Source organism: Lathyrus oleraceus, chromosome 6, assembly GCF_024323335.1.
Source record: "Lathyrus oleraceus cultivar Zhongwan6 chromosome 6, CAAS_Psat_ZW6_1.0, whole genome shotgun sequence".
Taxonomy (NCBI): domain Eukaryota; kingdom Viridiplantae; phylum Streptophyta; class Magnoliopsida; order Fabales; family Fabaceae; genus Lathyrus; species Lathyrus oleraceus.
Genome location: NC_066584.1, coordinates 99,414,722 through 99,431,851, shown reverse-complemented (window position 1 = coordinate 99,431,851; position 17,130 = coordinate 99,414,722). Strand labels below are relative to the sequence as shown.

The window sequence follows — 17,130 nt, the reverse complement described above, 5'->3', positions numbered from 1 at the left end:
TTTGTGATATTAGATGTCAAGGAAAACTCAAAAATACCTCTCATCTTGAGAAGAACTTTCATGAAAACTGTGATGATGCTTATGGATATGGATAAGGGAAAAGTCAAGGTCATAATCAAATATCGTGAGATAAAGTAAAAGGTAATAGGTTTCACATCACACCAATTACTATCAAGCTATTGATGTTAAATAAACTCTTGATGGGAGGAAACCTAAGCACATTTTTTTTCTTTAAAATTAGGTTTTAATTAGTAAGTTAAACTTAAATCACAATGATGAAAAATAGCATGCCAATCCACAAAAACATGGGCCCTTTAAGCATAAAATGGCTAGGCTATTTCCTGCCTAGAGCACCCGGGGTAAACCCAGAAGTCAAAAACATGAACTCTCGACTAGCACAACACAAGCCCGCCCAGTGAGAGGTCTATCTCAGAACTTTGGGAAAAGCGAACAACCATAATTTTAAATTTCTCCACTCACTTTTTCTTACTCATTTCACTTATCTAATTTTCTAAAAATCCTAGATCACACTAGAGAACACCATTCGAAGTCAAAACTTCATAAATTCAAACTTTAATCCATTACAGAGATTGCTCAGGTATGATATTATACTCTACTTTTCTAAAATTTATCATTCATTATGGACTTTGCTTAAACATGCTACGAAATCCCAAATTTAGGTTAACATTAGGGTAACTATATTTCTACATAGTTGCACAATAGGATAGGGTAGGACTGATGAACTTGAGAATTCGAATTCGAACATGAATGAACAAAAGAGGAAAAAAATTTCCTTGTTTGAATCAAATAGGAATATTATAAACTTTGATAAATTTTCAAGCTTGCATTACTGGAGTAATGTATTTGTATACCTAAATTATTTTTCTGATACAACATACCCATGGGATATTCACAATATCATGTTTTTCGGTAAATATGGAAATTTTGTCATATTTTGCTAACAAGTCCAAATTCCATATATGTTGTTGTTATGTGTTTTAGATGTCTCTGGAAAGATCACACACACTATGAAGAGAAAAATATCTAACATTGGTTCATCTTCATTACCATATGATGAGCATATATTCTAAAGTTTCATGCACGAGCAATACTAAGCTGGAAGCTACACTTTTGATTCAAGAGAATATGGTCGAATTAGAAGATCCAAGTGAATATTCATATGTAGTACAAGAGATTAACGCATGGGGTTGGGGTATTCTCGAAACTCCAACCGAAGTTGTGAACCTTGACAATGTGCAGGAATTTTATGAAAATGCTAAACCTACGAAAGATTCACCTTCTACGAGACTCTTTTGGGTTCGGGGAAGAATTGTCCCACTTGATCGGGATGTCATCCATGCCTACATTAAAGATAATTATGTGGCAAACCTTGATCAGTTAGACCAATTCATAAAACATCAAGCAAGGGGAAATTGGAATTATAATAGAATTACCATTGACATTTGCGAAGCAGGAAAAACCTATGAAGTGGGACAAGATGGGCTCCCGCCCATTTCAAAAGATCTGACTTGATCATCCAAGCTCAGATATGGATGTCCTTCCTCATCAACAATGTTATACCTATAAGTCACACATCACCTTCTCTAGTCAAAATCGTAAAGTTAATTTGGTATATAGTAAGAGGGAAACCAATGGACATAACACGAGTAATCTCCAACAAATTTGGGAGATTGTGGACTCCCAAAAGAGGCAGACACTTGTTCTCCCGAGTTTGATAATGGGCTTGTGCAAAATTTTTAGAGTAGACATTATTGAACATCACCATATAAGGAAAATGTCTAAGCTCGATGAAACCTTCATTAATGATGACTTCTCGACAAGTGTACCAATAATGTCGCAATAATAAAAAGATATTGAATCCACAAGGACTGCTATTTAACAAAACAATATTTTGCAAGTGTACAAAGTAACAAATGGGGCAGGGGGTTTCAGGTTTGAATACGAAAAATAAAAGTAGTTCAGAGAAAATGCGAAAGCAGTTAGATTTTTTTATACAATCCCTTATTTATCCCCTGTTGATGTTGGATGCATTACAGGAATGAGAAAGTAATTATATTTTCATGCCGAATTAACAACACCACTATACCCAAACCATTGGTGTCTATCTCACTAATTCCTACTAGAGGTCTCATATCCCTATTCAACCAGCGTAAGTGAAATTAGGCATTGCAATAGTACGTTAACTCAAATGCCACTACTAGAGGTCCAATATCCCTATTCAACCAGTGTAAGAAAAATAATTTCCCTAGTTCCAACGCATAAACTAATGATCAGTATTCCCTATGCGCCCATAATCAGATTAAAAGAGCATCTCAAATAAAAATCATTAAACATAAGAGACAATTAAATAAAAATATAACTTCAATTGTTCATGTATTGATAAATCAATCCTATGTCCCAACAAATTCAAAATAAGTCTAATATCCAACTTATAAAATATTAGTATATTGAACTGAGGATTACGCCTTTTCATGCTTCTAATACTATGAACTATTCAGCCTATTTGATTAAAATTTGAATTTTATTACAATAATAATATATCATTACTGCAACCATCTTTTGTAACTACTACCAATGGAACATCAATGGAATTCGTGAAAACATTTTAGATTTACAAAGTATATAATTTAATTTACACAACACACTATGCACTCATTATTAAATTGTTGGAAGTTCAATATGCACTACACACTATGCAGTCTTTGTATCATCAATCGAACCTCTCACTCCCACTCCCAACTTCACTATTTCTGATTCCCTTCTTCCTCCAATATTAGAGCCAACGTCACCGCCGTTGCAGCTTATGTTCCATTCTGTTCTTCATTTCACCACCTTCGTCCCCAACTCCACCACCGTTGCATCTTCTGTCCAGTTCTGTATAGCACGGGAAGAAGTTCCCCACTGCCGTCCCAAATTTCTCCACTGCCGTTGCAGAGTCTAATCGGTTATGTAGAGCACGGTAATAAATTCCCCACCGTCATCACAGAGTGCCAACAAGGTGATTTTTCTCTTTCTCACTCTTACTATTTAATGGGTATGAAAGTTTAATAGTAGATTATTCTTAGGATTAAATTTATGTTATTTTTGGGTTAGATATGTAAATGATTTATTAAATTTGAAATGTGTTAACAGTTTCTTTTTTTCATTCGCTTCTAAAATTGATTTTGACTTGAGAGCATCCATGAATCTTAGATTTGTTTTCCTTAGTTTTAAAGCCTTGTGATAATATCAGTGATGGCTTGGAAATATCTGTTTCGGTGTTAGTTCAGAACCCCTTGAAAAAGTTCAGAACATGTGATTGCAGAATGTTAATTTCACTGATTGTGTTACATGTGTTTTTGTTGATTGGAGAATGTTACATTGAGTATAAAAAGTTTGAGACCTTTCAATTTAGCGCTTCTTGAAAAATGGGGTTGGAAACACAAAGTAGAAAGACAATTTATCATAATTTTTTTCTTGCAAGTATAGTAGAATCACCATAATTAATACGATTTCATGAATAACCTGCATCAATATATAATAGGTATAAACTTTGCATAAGCCTTTTTTGTGATATTATGAGCAGCTTATGAAAATAAGCTATTTTCCAGTTATGAAATATTGTAAACTTATTTTGTATGCTCTTACAAAAACTTTAGAAGTTTTTATATCATATGAAGGCCAAATAAACCCTCTCAAATGCTTCCTTTGTGCTAATAATGCATGATGGTCAAATATTTATATAAAACCACAAAATTTGCAGTTGAATATTGCAGACTCAGATTTTCAAAGTTTGATATCACTCTTGATTGTATAATATTCTTAAAATATGAATAATTTAAAAAATGGTATGACTTTATATTCATTCTAAATAAATAAATAAAAATTAATAGACACCTTTAGATTTAAAATATTTTAAAATATATATATTGGTAAAAGAAAAATAACATAAAATACTAATTTATTTTCTCATTTGTAGGTTTTTCTATAAAGGATTACTTGTCGTAGAAAATTAAATTCACTAGAGGTGTTTTTTATCTTCCTCACAATTTTTTCTATTTTTCATGATACAAATATTTTTATAAATAGGAAAAGTGTATTGTTGATACAAATTATTTTTATAAACGGGAAATATTCAACTATTGATACAATTATTTCTATAAATTGGAATAAGATACAAATATTTTTATAAACGGACACACAAGTTCAATGCGCTTATAAACGAGAAAAAATCTACATATTGATACAATTATTTTTATAAATGGGAATATGTTACGATTGTTTTTATAAACGAGAATAAGTTTCAAATATATATTTGAAGGGAAAAAATGTAACTATTGATACAATTATTTTTATAAACGGAAATAAGTTATAAATATTTTTTATTAATGGACACACGGGTTCAAGGTGCCTATAAACGGAAAAAAGTCTACATTGATACAATTATTTTTATAAATGGGGACACGTTACAATTATTTTTATAAATGGGAAAAGTCACAAATATATTCATAAACGGGAAAATGTCTATTGTAGATACAATTATTTTTATAAACAGGAATAAGTTATCAATATTTTTATAAACGAGTGTAAGTTATAAATATTTTTATAAACGAAAAAAAGTCTATTATTGATACAATTACTTTTATAAATGGGAATAAGTCACAATTGTTCATGTTGTTGTAGGACCAATAAATGACTTGTGATCTTATGATTGCTCTGTTAAACGGAAAAAAGTCTATTATTGATACAATTACTTTTATATATGGGAATAAGTCACAATTGTTCATGTTGTTGTAGGACCAATAAATGACTTGTGATCTTATGATTGTTTTGTTAAACTCACAATTATCTTAATTGACGGGAGTATTTTCAGATGCCGAGCAACAATTTCTTTTAGCTTTTATCATGTAGTAATCCGAAATTTAAAACATCATTAAACTCGAATACTATTTTTTTTTATGTTTGCAACATGTTAAAAAACTCTTGATTGTTTTGGTCATTTTACATATATCATTTGAATATGTTGTTCTACTTAATATATTAATTGACTGTAAGTTTTAAATTAAGTGTATGTTAATGAACTTATGAATGGATCTAATCTTTAAAAATGAGAGTGAGACGTGTAATATGAATACAGACGAGAAAAGGAGTATATGAGTTCTGATTCAATAGATAAAACGATGTCCAATTAGAATCAAGCTTATGAAGTTCTAACTCCAGAATTTCTGAGTTCTCTAAGAACATCGGGTCTAACAAATCACAAGATCAAGCTAAAATTTGGAACACCCATTTTATAACTCTAAATTTGGAAATTGAGTTCTAACTTATTTATTTATTCATGTTGTTGTAGGACGAATAAATGACTTGTGATCCTATGGTTGCTCTGTTGAACTCACAATTATCTTGATTGGTCGGAGTATTTTCAGATGTTAAGCAACAATTTCTTTTAGCTTTTATCATGTAGTAATCTGGAGTTTAAAACATCATTAAACTCAAATACTATTTTTTTAGGTTTGCAACATGTTAAAAAACTCTTTGTTGTTTTGGCCATTTTACATACATTATTTAAATGTATTGTTCTGCTCAATATATAAATTGACTGTAAGTTTTAAATTTAAGTGTACGTTAACAAACTTAATGAATGAATCCAATCTTTAAAAATGATAGTGACGAACATTTAGTATGAATACAGACGAGACTCATACGTTAGCACAGATATGCTACTAGTTCATCATACAAAACCTAACTTAGAGAAGTTTAGCTATTCATACTGATACAAACAAATACCAAGAAATAAGATGAAGTTTGCATATCAAAATCCTTGAAGAACTGATCTCCTATGCCTTCCAATGCTCTCAAAATCACTCCATTGGTGTTCTTTATCGTCACTTTTAGTCAAAATCGCAGAACCCTTGAAAAGATGCCAAATCAGTTCATAATGCATCAGAATAGGCCCAAAAAAGGACCCATAGCGCACGTGATATCCTTAATCGCGCGTGTGATGCTGTCAATACCTCTCTATTATGCACGTGATTATTGTAGTGGCATCATGTTTTTTTACTCCTTTTTCCATCAGATTTTCACTAAGTCTTTATGTATTTATACTTGGTCATTTTTTCATATTTCTTTGGTATTTATTCTTCATTTTTGCTCATCTTTGACTTGCTTTGCTCAGAGTCTTCGACAAAAAATATGTAATTACAGAGTGTTATCACAACCCCAAACTTGAATTGTTATTTATCCTCAAGTAATTTGCCTGCACTGCAAATTCCAAACAGAATAACAAGTTGCAACAATAACAAGTGAACATCACCATATGAAATTTGTCTTACCTGACCATCATTCTAGATTCCAACTGCAATCCGGAAAATTCAGAAAACATCTTCAAACTTTGACAAGTACTCAACCTGTCTCTCATCTCACCATGACTCACTCAATTGACAGGGTAGTCTCTCGATCAACATGCAAAATAGTTTATACTAAGTGTGATCATGTTCCAATATAATTCGTCAAAGAAATCAAAACACGTACACACTTTAGGGCTTTTTCGGTTGTAACTTGGCCTATGTTTAGGTAGGGAATTTTTGGAAAAATAGGTTTAAACCTCTAGAGTTAGGTACTTAGTTCTCCTATTATATCATACCATTCTTTTCCTGATCAACAGTACTAGAGATATCGCTATTGTGGTTCTCAATATTCATTTGCATCACTTTTATCTTTTTTTAAGAAGTTATTTTTAACTTCTTATTTTCAGAAAAAAATTGAATTTTTGACCATTTTTTTCTCTAGTACCCCAACCCCAAACTTAAATCTTGCTCACTTCCAAGAGCAACCCTAAACTTATTCTATTTCATACGGCTTTAGAACTAAAAATTTCAACCTAACTCCAAAAAAAGGATAGAAGATGTAATCTTTCAAGTCATATGGTTAATTAATAAGGCTAAGTCGCCGAAAGAAGGGCTAAGCTCAAAGTGGTTAGCAAAGGAATTTTCCTATTACTACAAGATGGTTTTTAAAATGGCTCGGAGTTCATAGAAAAAAAACTCCCTTTGTGTGTGTAAATCAAACCAAACAAATTGAATCGAAAATAGTTCAAACCTGATAAAGCAATACTATATGGATACAATTAATTAAAGGAATAGTAAACAATGGAAATAATTTGGCTCAAACCTTAATAATTGAGGTATCTGAAGGTTGAGTACAAGTCTGTTGGTTTCTTTTTCACCTTTTGCTTTCAATTTATAAATCTCTTTCCTGATGGCCAAGTTGTATCTGATGGTGCTTTTTGTTCATTTGTTCAATGCTAAAGTTTCAATTTTTGTAAATCTTAAAGAAACATCAATAGCAAACTCATTCATTAAAGATAAACATGATTAGAATTATACAATGGGGAAGAGTACTTATAACTGCTATTAATCTTTGTTAGGAATACATTAGAAAATAAAAACAAACTTCTAGAAACTAAAAATTAGCTACACGTCTTCTTCACATGTTATCATTGCGGAAAAGATCATGCATGTCATTCATTTTGTTATTGAAATCATTACTTTGTCTAGTCCATTCTGCTACCATGTTCTCTCTTCTTCTCTCTTGCTCTTGATCTTGATTTTTGAAATAATTCTCCATCTCTTCGGCATTTGCAAAACGTGCTCTTAAATTATAAGTAGGCATGTGATCTTCTTGTTGGTTGTAGAAGTCTCTAAATATAGGTGTGAATCTTGTGAATCTTCTATTATCCACCTTGTTACTCCCACTGCATGAGCTTTTATCCTTCTCTGGAATTTTGATGCCTGTTGATTTCCCTGAATCTGCATCTCATGTTGCGGCACCTGAGGTTGGTAGAATTCTTCTTCGTTTCCTACTTGATTATCCTCTTGATCTGGTTGAGTTACTTCTGTTGGGTGATTATGTTGAAGCCTCCTAATTACCGAAGCGTTGATGGGAGCTTTTGGACATATCATCTCATCATCTAGGTAAGTGAGTACTCCGACTCTCCTGCACAATTTATTAATAACATAAAAATGCCCACAAGCTCGTTGTGCAACATTAGTCATCATTTTAATATTTCCATAAATTAAGCACCCTACATTAATAGGCTCACCTCTAAAAAGAGCCAAAATTCCTAAGCACCGCTTCACATAGTGACTGGTTAGAGGAGACTTCTAGAGTTTGCACAAAGAATGAGGCTCATGCTCTAGGGACTGGGCAAAATTCAGTTGTTTTAAGCTGCAACTCTAAGCCACACTCAATCACCCATTCAGCCTCAAGCCTACAGAAAGCACCAAGCATTTCTTGGGCCATGGATTCGTTTATAACACGATGCTCATTCATATAAGTCTTAAGAGCACAAATGGGAGGAGGTTGAAAATTTAAAAGATAATTAATAGCACAAGCTGACTAATTTATGTACTTACCTCGCACGTATGAAGTATAAGAATCCACATCACTAAAAGCAGCATTTGCTTAAAACTCGAGGTCAATATTTTTTTTGGTTTCCTGAATTAAATTATTAAAACTTACCCATTGTCGTTGTTGCAACATTTCCACCACTTCTTCAAAACCTCTCAGGTCATGTATGCAAAATATTTTTATTTCACAATATGGTAGTCAACCAAATTTAAATATTTTTCATCATTTGCTTCAGAAAGAAACTCCATATTTGGAAAAGTTTGGGCATTTGGTGCGGGAATAATGCGTGATGATGGACCTCTGGTAACTCCGCCTCTCTTTGACGCCATTATGCCTCCAAAAACACAAAAATAACACTACGTAGAGAAAAAAAAACTAAGTAGAAAGTGGTGATTAGAAGGGTCGTGAGAAAAAGATATTTGAAAATCTCTATTTATAGGCAGCTTTTCGTTCTCATCGCGCGCGTTATGCGTCCATCGAGCGCGATGCTAACGGTTTTCCAACGTCTTGCAACCAACTCCCCTATTGCACTGGTATGTGTCCATCACGTGCATGATACCAACGGTTCCCAGAGTCTCAACGTCTCTATCGCGTGCTTTATGAAGCCATCGCATGCGTGATGTAGCCCTGTCATGCGTGCGATGGCTTGTGTGATCTTTTGAAGGTCTTACTTCTTCTTTTTTTGTCTTGTTTTCCTTTCACCGATCTCTTTTCTACTTCATTTTTCACCTGAATTCTTTTCTTGCCAGATAACATAGAAAAAATCAACATGTTTTAATAAAATAAAATCAAACTAAAAGAAAACTTTAGTGATGGGTTGCCTCCCCCCCAACGCTTCTTTACCGTCATTAGCTTGATGTTCCATGCCTAAGGCACCTTAGGTGCAAGGGATACCCTCATACCAGATACTTTTCCTTTCTTCCTTCCTTTGTCATCCTTGATACCTCTATCCTCCATTTGGTATCATCTTTCTAGATCATCTGCATACAATTTCCATTCATTAGCATTAAACACCTTTCTAGATCGCCTGCTTCCAAATCTATCAACGTTTTTCATATCTCCAAAAATGGGCATCTGAGAATAACTGAGCCCCATGTGTCTCCTTTCATATCTACCACCACAAAATTTGCAGGAAAAACTAAACCATCGACATATAGTAAAACATCTTGTAGAACACCATGAGGGTGATTAACAAATAAATCAGCTAAAGTGAGAGTTACATCACTAGGCATGATCGCTCCCAAATTTAATTCATTCGCCTTATTCAGAGGTGTTAAATTGATACTCGAACCCAAATCACATAGAGCATGTGGGCTCTCTACCCCACCAATAATGCAAGAGATGGTGAACTTACTTAGATCCTTCAATTTTGTTAGCATTGTGTGGAGCAATGTCGTATCACATTTCTCTGTCATATTTACATGCTCTTTATCCAGCTTCTGCTTTATAACAGTTAATAACTCCTTCAAAAAATTTGCAAATTTTGGCATTAGCTCTAAAACTTCATGAAAATAAATACTTACCTGAAGCTTGGTTAACATCTCTTTAAACCCGGTAAACAACCATGCCTCATCTTCCTGTAGTGGTCTCTTCTTAATTAATGGATATGGTGGTTTCACGCAATTTGGTAGCTCTGGGTTATGGTCATTAAGAATTTGTTTCTTAGTCCTTCTCCAAGGGGATTTTTTGTCTATCAATTGCTCAATGGTGACCCCTTTCTCAACTTTGTCACTCTGATTTTCACTCCCCTCTTTCTCAGACCCTACATCGTCCTTTTCAATCAAGACCTCTTCCACTACTTTATCCTTACCTATGTTGGTGATTACCTCAAAACCTGCTTCTAAATCATTGCATGTCTCATTTTTAGGATTATCCACAGTGTTACTTTTAAATCCTCCACTAGAACTAGGTAAAACGTCTATTTACCGAGATAACTGACCAATTTGCATCTCTAAAAAATTTATAGATGTATAATGGTTCTTACTCATTGTTTCATGTTGTTTATTTACATGTTCAAAACTGCTCTGAGTGGCCTGGATGAATTTGTGGAGGGTCTCCTCAAGGGATGAAGGTTTCCTTTATGGTGGAGCCTGTTGATTTTGCTGAATACCCTAATTAGTTGTTATATTCTGATTATTTCTCCATCTGAAGTTTGGATGATCCTTCCATCCGAGATCGTGTGTTAGAGTACAAATTATTTTTCTGGAAATTTGCAAATTGAGATTCCTCACTCGATCCTTCCAAAAAACACATTCCATTTACATGTCCCTCTCCATAAAAATCACATTTCAATTCTTGTATCGGGCTCACGTTAGCTTAACTCAAGCTGCTAGCTTTTATTCAATAACTCAATTTGAGCTAAAAGTACAGTATGGGTATCAAGAACTAAAATACCTTTTGGTGTTCCTGTAGTTTCAATTTTCACTGATCTTTCACTCTTTAAATGATATTCATTCAATAACATATTTTCAATCAAGTCTTTAACTTGTGGTTCTATCATGGTTCTGATTGTGGCTCTCGCAGAAGTATCTAGAAGCATGCGAGTTTGACCCTTGAGACCTTCAATAAAATTATGCATTTGCTACATGTTATTCATGTTATGATTTGGGAACATGCATAATAAAGGTTTAAACCTTTCCCATGCTTCATACAATGATTCAGTTTCATATTGCTCAAAGTTTGTGATTTCAGCTCTTAGTTCAGCAAATTGAGTGGTGGTGAAAAATATCTCCAAAAATTTGTCCTCCAGCTCTTTCCATGTTTGTATAGTTCTGTTTGGAAGGTAAAGCAACCAATATTTAGCTCTTCCAATAAGTGAGAAACTAAACAACCTAAGCTTAACTTGATCTTCAATGACATCAATTGGCCTGCACGTTGAGATTGTCTCATAGAAGCAAGCAAGGTGCTCCCACGGGTCTCGAATTACGTTCCCATCAAACGAATTATCTCTTATACCTAAAAGCAAAGAATTTTTTATATCAAAGTTAGTGGGTTCTACCGGTACAAACCCTCTAGAAATCTTTCCTTTATCATTCCTTTTGCGGTAGTCCCCCATAGTGGGTGGTGGTGGTACGACTGCCATGGTGATTTCCTCTTCAGAGTCCAAAGAAATCAATGAATTGTCTTTTAATAACGTCTTTTGAGTTAGAGTTGCTTCTCTAACCATTCTCCTGATGACACGCGCATTCCTTTCAATTTTAGGATCAAATGGTGTCAACTCTGATCCTGAGTTGCGCATACACAAACGAGAAATACCTTAATAGCACTGTAATTAAACAATTACGAGAAAACAAAAACAAAAACTAAAACTAAATAAGAAAAATGTTGCACAAGCATTTCCTTGTCGAAATTATCAATAGTCTCCGCCAACGGTGCCAAAAACTTGATGACTTCTCGGCAAGTGTGCTGATAGTGTCATAGTAATAAAAAGATATCAAATCCACAAGGACTACTATTTAACAAAACAATATTTGTGCAAGTGTATAAAGTAACAAATGTTTTTTTTTCAAGTTTGAATTTTAAAAATAAAAGTAGTTCTGAAAAAATGCAAAAGCAGTCAGGTTTGTATCCCCTATTGATGTTTCATGCATTACAGGAATGAGAAATTCGTTATATTTCCATGATGAATTAACAAAACCACTAAACTCAATCCCTTGGTGTGTAGCTCACTAATTACTACTAGAGTTCTCCTATCGCTATTCAACCAACGTAAGTAAAATTAGGCAATGCAATAGTACGTTAACTCAAATGTCACTACTATAGGTCTCCTATCCATATTCAACCAGTGTAAGCACAAAAATTTCCCCAGTTCCAATGCATAAACTAATGGTTAGTATTCAATATGCACCCATAATTAGATTAAAATACTATCTCAGATAAAAAGCATTAAGCATAAGAGGCAATTAACTAGAAATATAACTTCAATTATTTATGCACTGACAAATCAAACATATGTCCCAATAGGTTCAAAATAAGTTCATCATACAAAACCTAACTTAGAGAAGTTTAGCTACTCATAACGATACAAATAAATACCAAGAAATAAGATGAAGGTTGCATATGAAAATCCTTGAAGAACTGACCTCCAATGGCTCAAATGCTCTTAAAAGCGCTCCTCTAGTGATCTTTATTGTCACTTTTATTCAAAATCAAAGAACCCTTGAAAAGATGCCAAAAACTCCCTTATAAAATTGTCAAATCATTCCAGAACGCGTCAGAATAGGCCCAGAAAAGGACTGATTGCACGCGTGATATCCTTCATCGCGCACACCATGCTCACAATACCTCTCTATCACGCACGTGATGATGAGCATGATTATTCCTACGGTTGCATGTTTTTTGCTCCTTTTTCCATCAGATTTTCACTAAGTCATTATTTCTTTATACTTGGTCATTTTTGCATACTTCCTTGGTGTTTATTCTTCATTTTTTCTCATCTTTCACTTATTTTTCTCTATTTCTTCAATGGAAAACATGCAATGACACAACGTCATCAATTACTAGATATTGTATGGGTCAGAGAGAAAGAGAGGTGCCAACACCACCACAACCATCATCTCTTATACATCAACAACTAGAGATAACTAGCTTTGATGACATGGATTTTTCCATGAGAGTTTGTTTTTCATATGGCTGAGATATCTATAAGGTATACGAACGAGGTATGTTATCCCTTAACACTTCCATGGATAGGTTGCAGTTACATATGCTGGACGCACATGCTCCATTTGAGCTAGTACCCACTCTAGACGATTTCAGTATCTATTTGCAATGGCCTACTAATAGGCCATTCTATTACGATTGGGGAATTGGTAACACTAGTAGAGATGGAGAACAAGAATATGAAAGTGATGATGATAATGAAAATGAAAAGGTGACACAAGGAGAGGATTAAGAAATAGCAGGTGAAGATGATTGGTTGGCACATCCCAAGCAAACATCATTGTGAAGTTTGTTATTATCGTTTTAATAGTTTGATTTTATTTTATTAAACAAATTTTTGTTTTTTTGAACATGTAGTACAATTATTTACATTAGCAATGCACATTGGATTTGGATGTGTTGATCATTTTGTACTAAGTACATGAGCACACCCAACTTCCTAACACATTTTAAATATTGTGATGGATGCAGTCTATTTGATTCAAATTTTGAATGTGCAAAAGTCAGGAAAAGACACATAGTCCCCAAGGCAATTTGATGTAGAGGCGGGCTAAGCGCCACCCAATTCACCTAGTGCAACTTGGTCATGCAAATGTGCTAAGTGAGGAACTTGGATCGCTGGGTGAGAACACCAGGGCATGCAACAGAAAATGTTATGCTAATCTCGCTAGGTCTTGCTAAGTGAGACAACTGATCTTGAGTAAATGTGACACTCTGGTTTGTCTCGCCCGAGCCTTGCTGGGATCTTGCTTGGAGGCCTTGCTGGGCCTCGCTAAGCGAGGAAAGGAAAAATCTAGAGGTTGGATCATTCTGCCTCGCCTCGGTTAGAGCTTGCCCCGAGCTCGCTGAACAAGGATTCTGATATGTTGAAAAGTGCTTAGTGTTCCTTTTTCCACCATAAAACGGGAACTGTAACTCCATTTGATGCAAGGCCGAATACATTGGAAAGTTAGTCTAATGCTCTATCCTTATCTATATTTTTCTCTTTATAAGTTAGAACTTTGTTTAATGATCTTAGTTCTTCAACCGCCCCTTCCTTCACCTCTAGTTCATTTGGAAAAATATTATTTACTTTGCAAACAAAATTAGAGATGGAGAAAGGGGTGGTTGAAGAACTACAATCATTAAATAAAGTTCTAACAATTAAAGAATAATATGCAGTTAAATAAAGTTATAGAATTGGATGTGTACTTGTTTTCTAGTATAACTTTATCTATCATATTATAATTTTCTAATGCAATCTAAAAAGTTATATATTCGGTAAGGGATTGGAAAAACACTTAAACGACATAAGATATAATAAACTCATCTTTTAAACAAACATTAACAACAATATTCATCAACAATAAACCATAAACAACATACACGATACAACAAACATATCAACTCATATAATGTTTTAGAAACGTACATGCCCCATAATGGAATCCATAATTAAAGTCCTGTAATTTCAACACTCACTTTAGCTTCTTCCTCGTTGTTGAAACAAGCAGCCCTAGCTATAATTCAAAACAAGAAGAAAGTTTAAACATTATGAAATAAGCTATTGAAACATAAACAATAATACATAAACTGATTTTGAAACATAAACTATAGTAAAGACGATCCTCTAAAGTAGTAATTTACTAAGATTTGATGCAACAAAGGTATCCTTCAAAGAAGATGAGTGGGCTGCATAATTTTGGGGTTTCCATATGAGAGAGACAAGTGATAGTGATGTTAGGGTTTTGTTTTGAGAGAGACGAGTGAAAGAGATGTTAGGGTTTTGTTTTGAGAGAGATAATTGTAATGTACTGAAGCGATAGATAATTTCTCTTATATATAAATAAGTAACACCTTTCACCATGGTTGACAAAATGAACTGTGATGAAATGATTGCAACTTACACCACGGTTAATTATAAAAATCGTGGTGATATACAAGGTCAAGCCCATTATGTTACGATATATGGAAAATTGTTGGTGTTGGGATTCGAACCCTTTCGCTCCAGGTACATTTCACTATGGTTGGTACCTATGACCGTTGTGAAATGTATTTTAGTAAATACAAAAAAAAGTGCACAAAAAAGAACTATTACCACGATTAATAGGAAGACCGTTGTAGAATGGAGCCAAGGTGTTCTCGAAGATTGATTTGTGATTGGACTACCATCAAATAAGAGATAAGAATTCTGACACACCTAAGACTTCATTTATAACCCGTTATGGTCATTACGAATTCCTCGTGATGCCATTCAGAGTGATGAATGCACCTACGGTCTTTATGGATTATATGACCGAATATTCCAACATTACTTGGATTAGTTTGTGGTGATATTTATCAATGAAATTTTATCTGTTCTCATACTTCACAGGAGCATGAAGAACATTTAAGGATTGCTCTGTCGGTACTGCAAGAGAAATAACTTTTTGCAAAGCTGAGCAAGTGTGAGTTTTGGCTAACCGAAGTGAAATTTCTTGGTCATGTTATATCGCAAGGAGGTGTAGCAGTAGACCCAACTAAATTTGGAGTTGTTATTGATTAGGAAAGGCCAAAGAATTCTTCCAAAGTCAGAAGCTTTCTAGGATTGGCATATTTCTACTGAAAGTTCATTAAAGGATTCTAACAGATTACCTTGCTAATGACCCGACTTACTCGGAAGGATGTTTCTTTCAGCCGGGATTCAGAAAGTGAGCAAAGTTTCCTCAAGTTAAAGGAGAAGTTAACTACCATACATGTGTTGATCATTCTAAATCCTAATGGACCGTATGAAGTGTTTTGTGATGCCTCCAAGAAGGGACTAGGTGGAGTGTTGATACAAAATGCTAAAGTTGTAGCATATGCATATTTAAAACTGAAAACTCATGAAGAGAAATATTTGAATCATGACTTTAAGTTAGTAGTCGTTGTGTTTACATTAAAGGTGTGACATCATTATCTTTATAGAGTAAACTTTGAAATGCTTAGTAACAGCAAGAGCTTGAAGTACTTGTTTGATTAGAAAGAGTTGAACATGCGACAAAATAGATGGATGGAATACTTGAAAGACTTTAATTTTGAATTAAAGTATCATCCATGTAAGGAAATTAGAGTGGTTAGCGTGTTAAGTCAGAAGGAAATACACAAGTAGAAATTAATGATGTTGGAGTATGATTTGTTAGAGACGTTTCGGAACCTCAACCTTCAGTTTTCCTAGACTTATAATGGTGTAGTGATGGGAAATTTTAATGTCAATTCTGACTAAAGGAAAAAAGGTTCGACAGAGTTAATTATTAGATGATGAAGTACAAGCAATGTTAACTTAACCGGGTTTTACTCATGCCACAAATGGAATCCTTTTGATTAATCAAAGGGTGTATGTTCCAAAGAACACGTAGTTGAGGAGATCGATCTTAGAAGCGACACATAATGCTATGTTTAGTTGGAACAATTGAGTATGCTAATGTTTGTTCAAGTGTGCAGGACCATAAACTAAAAATTCAAGTAGAATCTAAGTATTGGTTCTGCCTATGAACATTCAATGATAAGCTTAAAGACCAAAATCTGATGGATCAGAAGTTGAAGACCAGACTCTCGAGAATTCAACTTCTGAAGAGGTCAATGTCTGAAGGTCAGAATCTGAAGGAGTCAACTTCTGAAGGCCAGACTTTAAAGAAATCTTCTACTGATGATAAGAACCTGAGCCAATCAAAGTGCAAGGACCAAGATGACTTAGATGGGTTTCTATCAACCTTTGAGTATACTTTGTCATATGAAAACCTAAGCTCTATTTTCTTCATAGAGTCTGCTGGGATACAACTTCTGTTTCATTTTGGAGCAAAGAGTTTTCAAACGAGCCTACACCAACCTTGACTATTTGGTTAAACATCCCAACGTCTCTTTTAAAGCCTATTAAAGGACTCAAATGTGTTGAATATTCAACGACCATTTTCTTCTCTATTTAAGGAGCTAAATACTTGAAGAATAAATATGCCATTTGACACTAAAAGAGAAGTTACTTTATCAATATAAAAGAATAAGTTGAACTTAGAATTTCTTATCCTTTTATATATTAAAAATCTCTAAGTCTTAAAAGAGTCT

General features: G+C 34.0%; 1 protein-coding gene, 1 long non-coding RNA gene and 1 other non-coding gene across 3 annotated transcripts; 2 read left to right on the top strand and 1 right to left on the bottom strand.

Annotated features, from left to right (window-relative positions):
- The first annotated feature begins 2,587 nt into the window (after positions 1-2,587).
- On the top strand, positions 2,588-5,543 carry LOC127092971 (uncharacterized). Its single transcript, XR_007792360.1, has 2 exons — positions 2,588-3,019; positions 5,351-5,543. It is a non-coding gene; the product is annotated as an uncharacterized LOC127092971 (long non-coding RNA).
- Positions 5,544-9,461: 3,918 nt separating this feature from the next.
- Positions 9,462-10,987, bottom strand: LOC127094210 (uncharacterized). The gene is made up of 3 exons (XM_051033070.1): positions 10,804-10,987; positions 9,933-10,327; positions 9,462-9,872 (listed from the first exon to the last, which is right to left on the bottom strand). The coding sequence occupies exons 1-3, from the start codon at positions 10,985-10,987 to the stop codon at positions 9,462-9,464; spliced, it is 990 nt and encodes a 329-aa protein (XP_050889027.1).
- A 16-nt stretch (positions 10,988-11,003) lies between these two features.
- Positions 11,004-11,110, top strand: LOC127099369 (small nucleolar RNA R71). Its single transcript, XR_007793879.1, has one exon. It is a non-coding gene; the product is annotated as a small nucleolar RNA R71 (small nucleolar RNA).
- Positions 11,111-17,130: the final 6,020 nt, after the last annotated feature.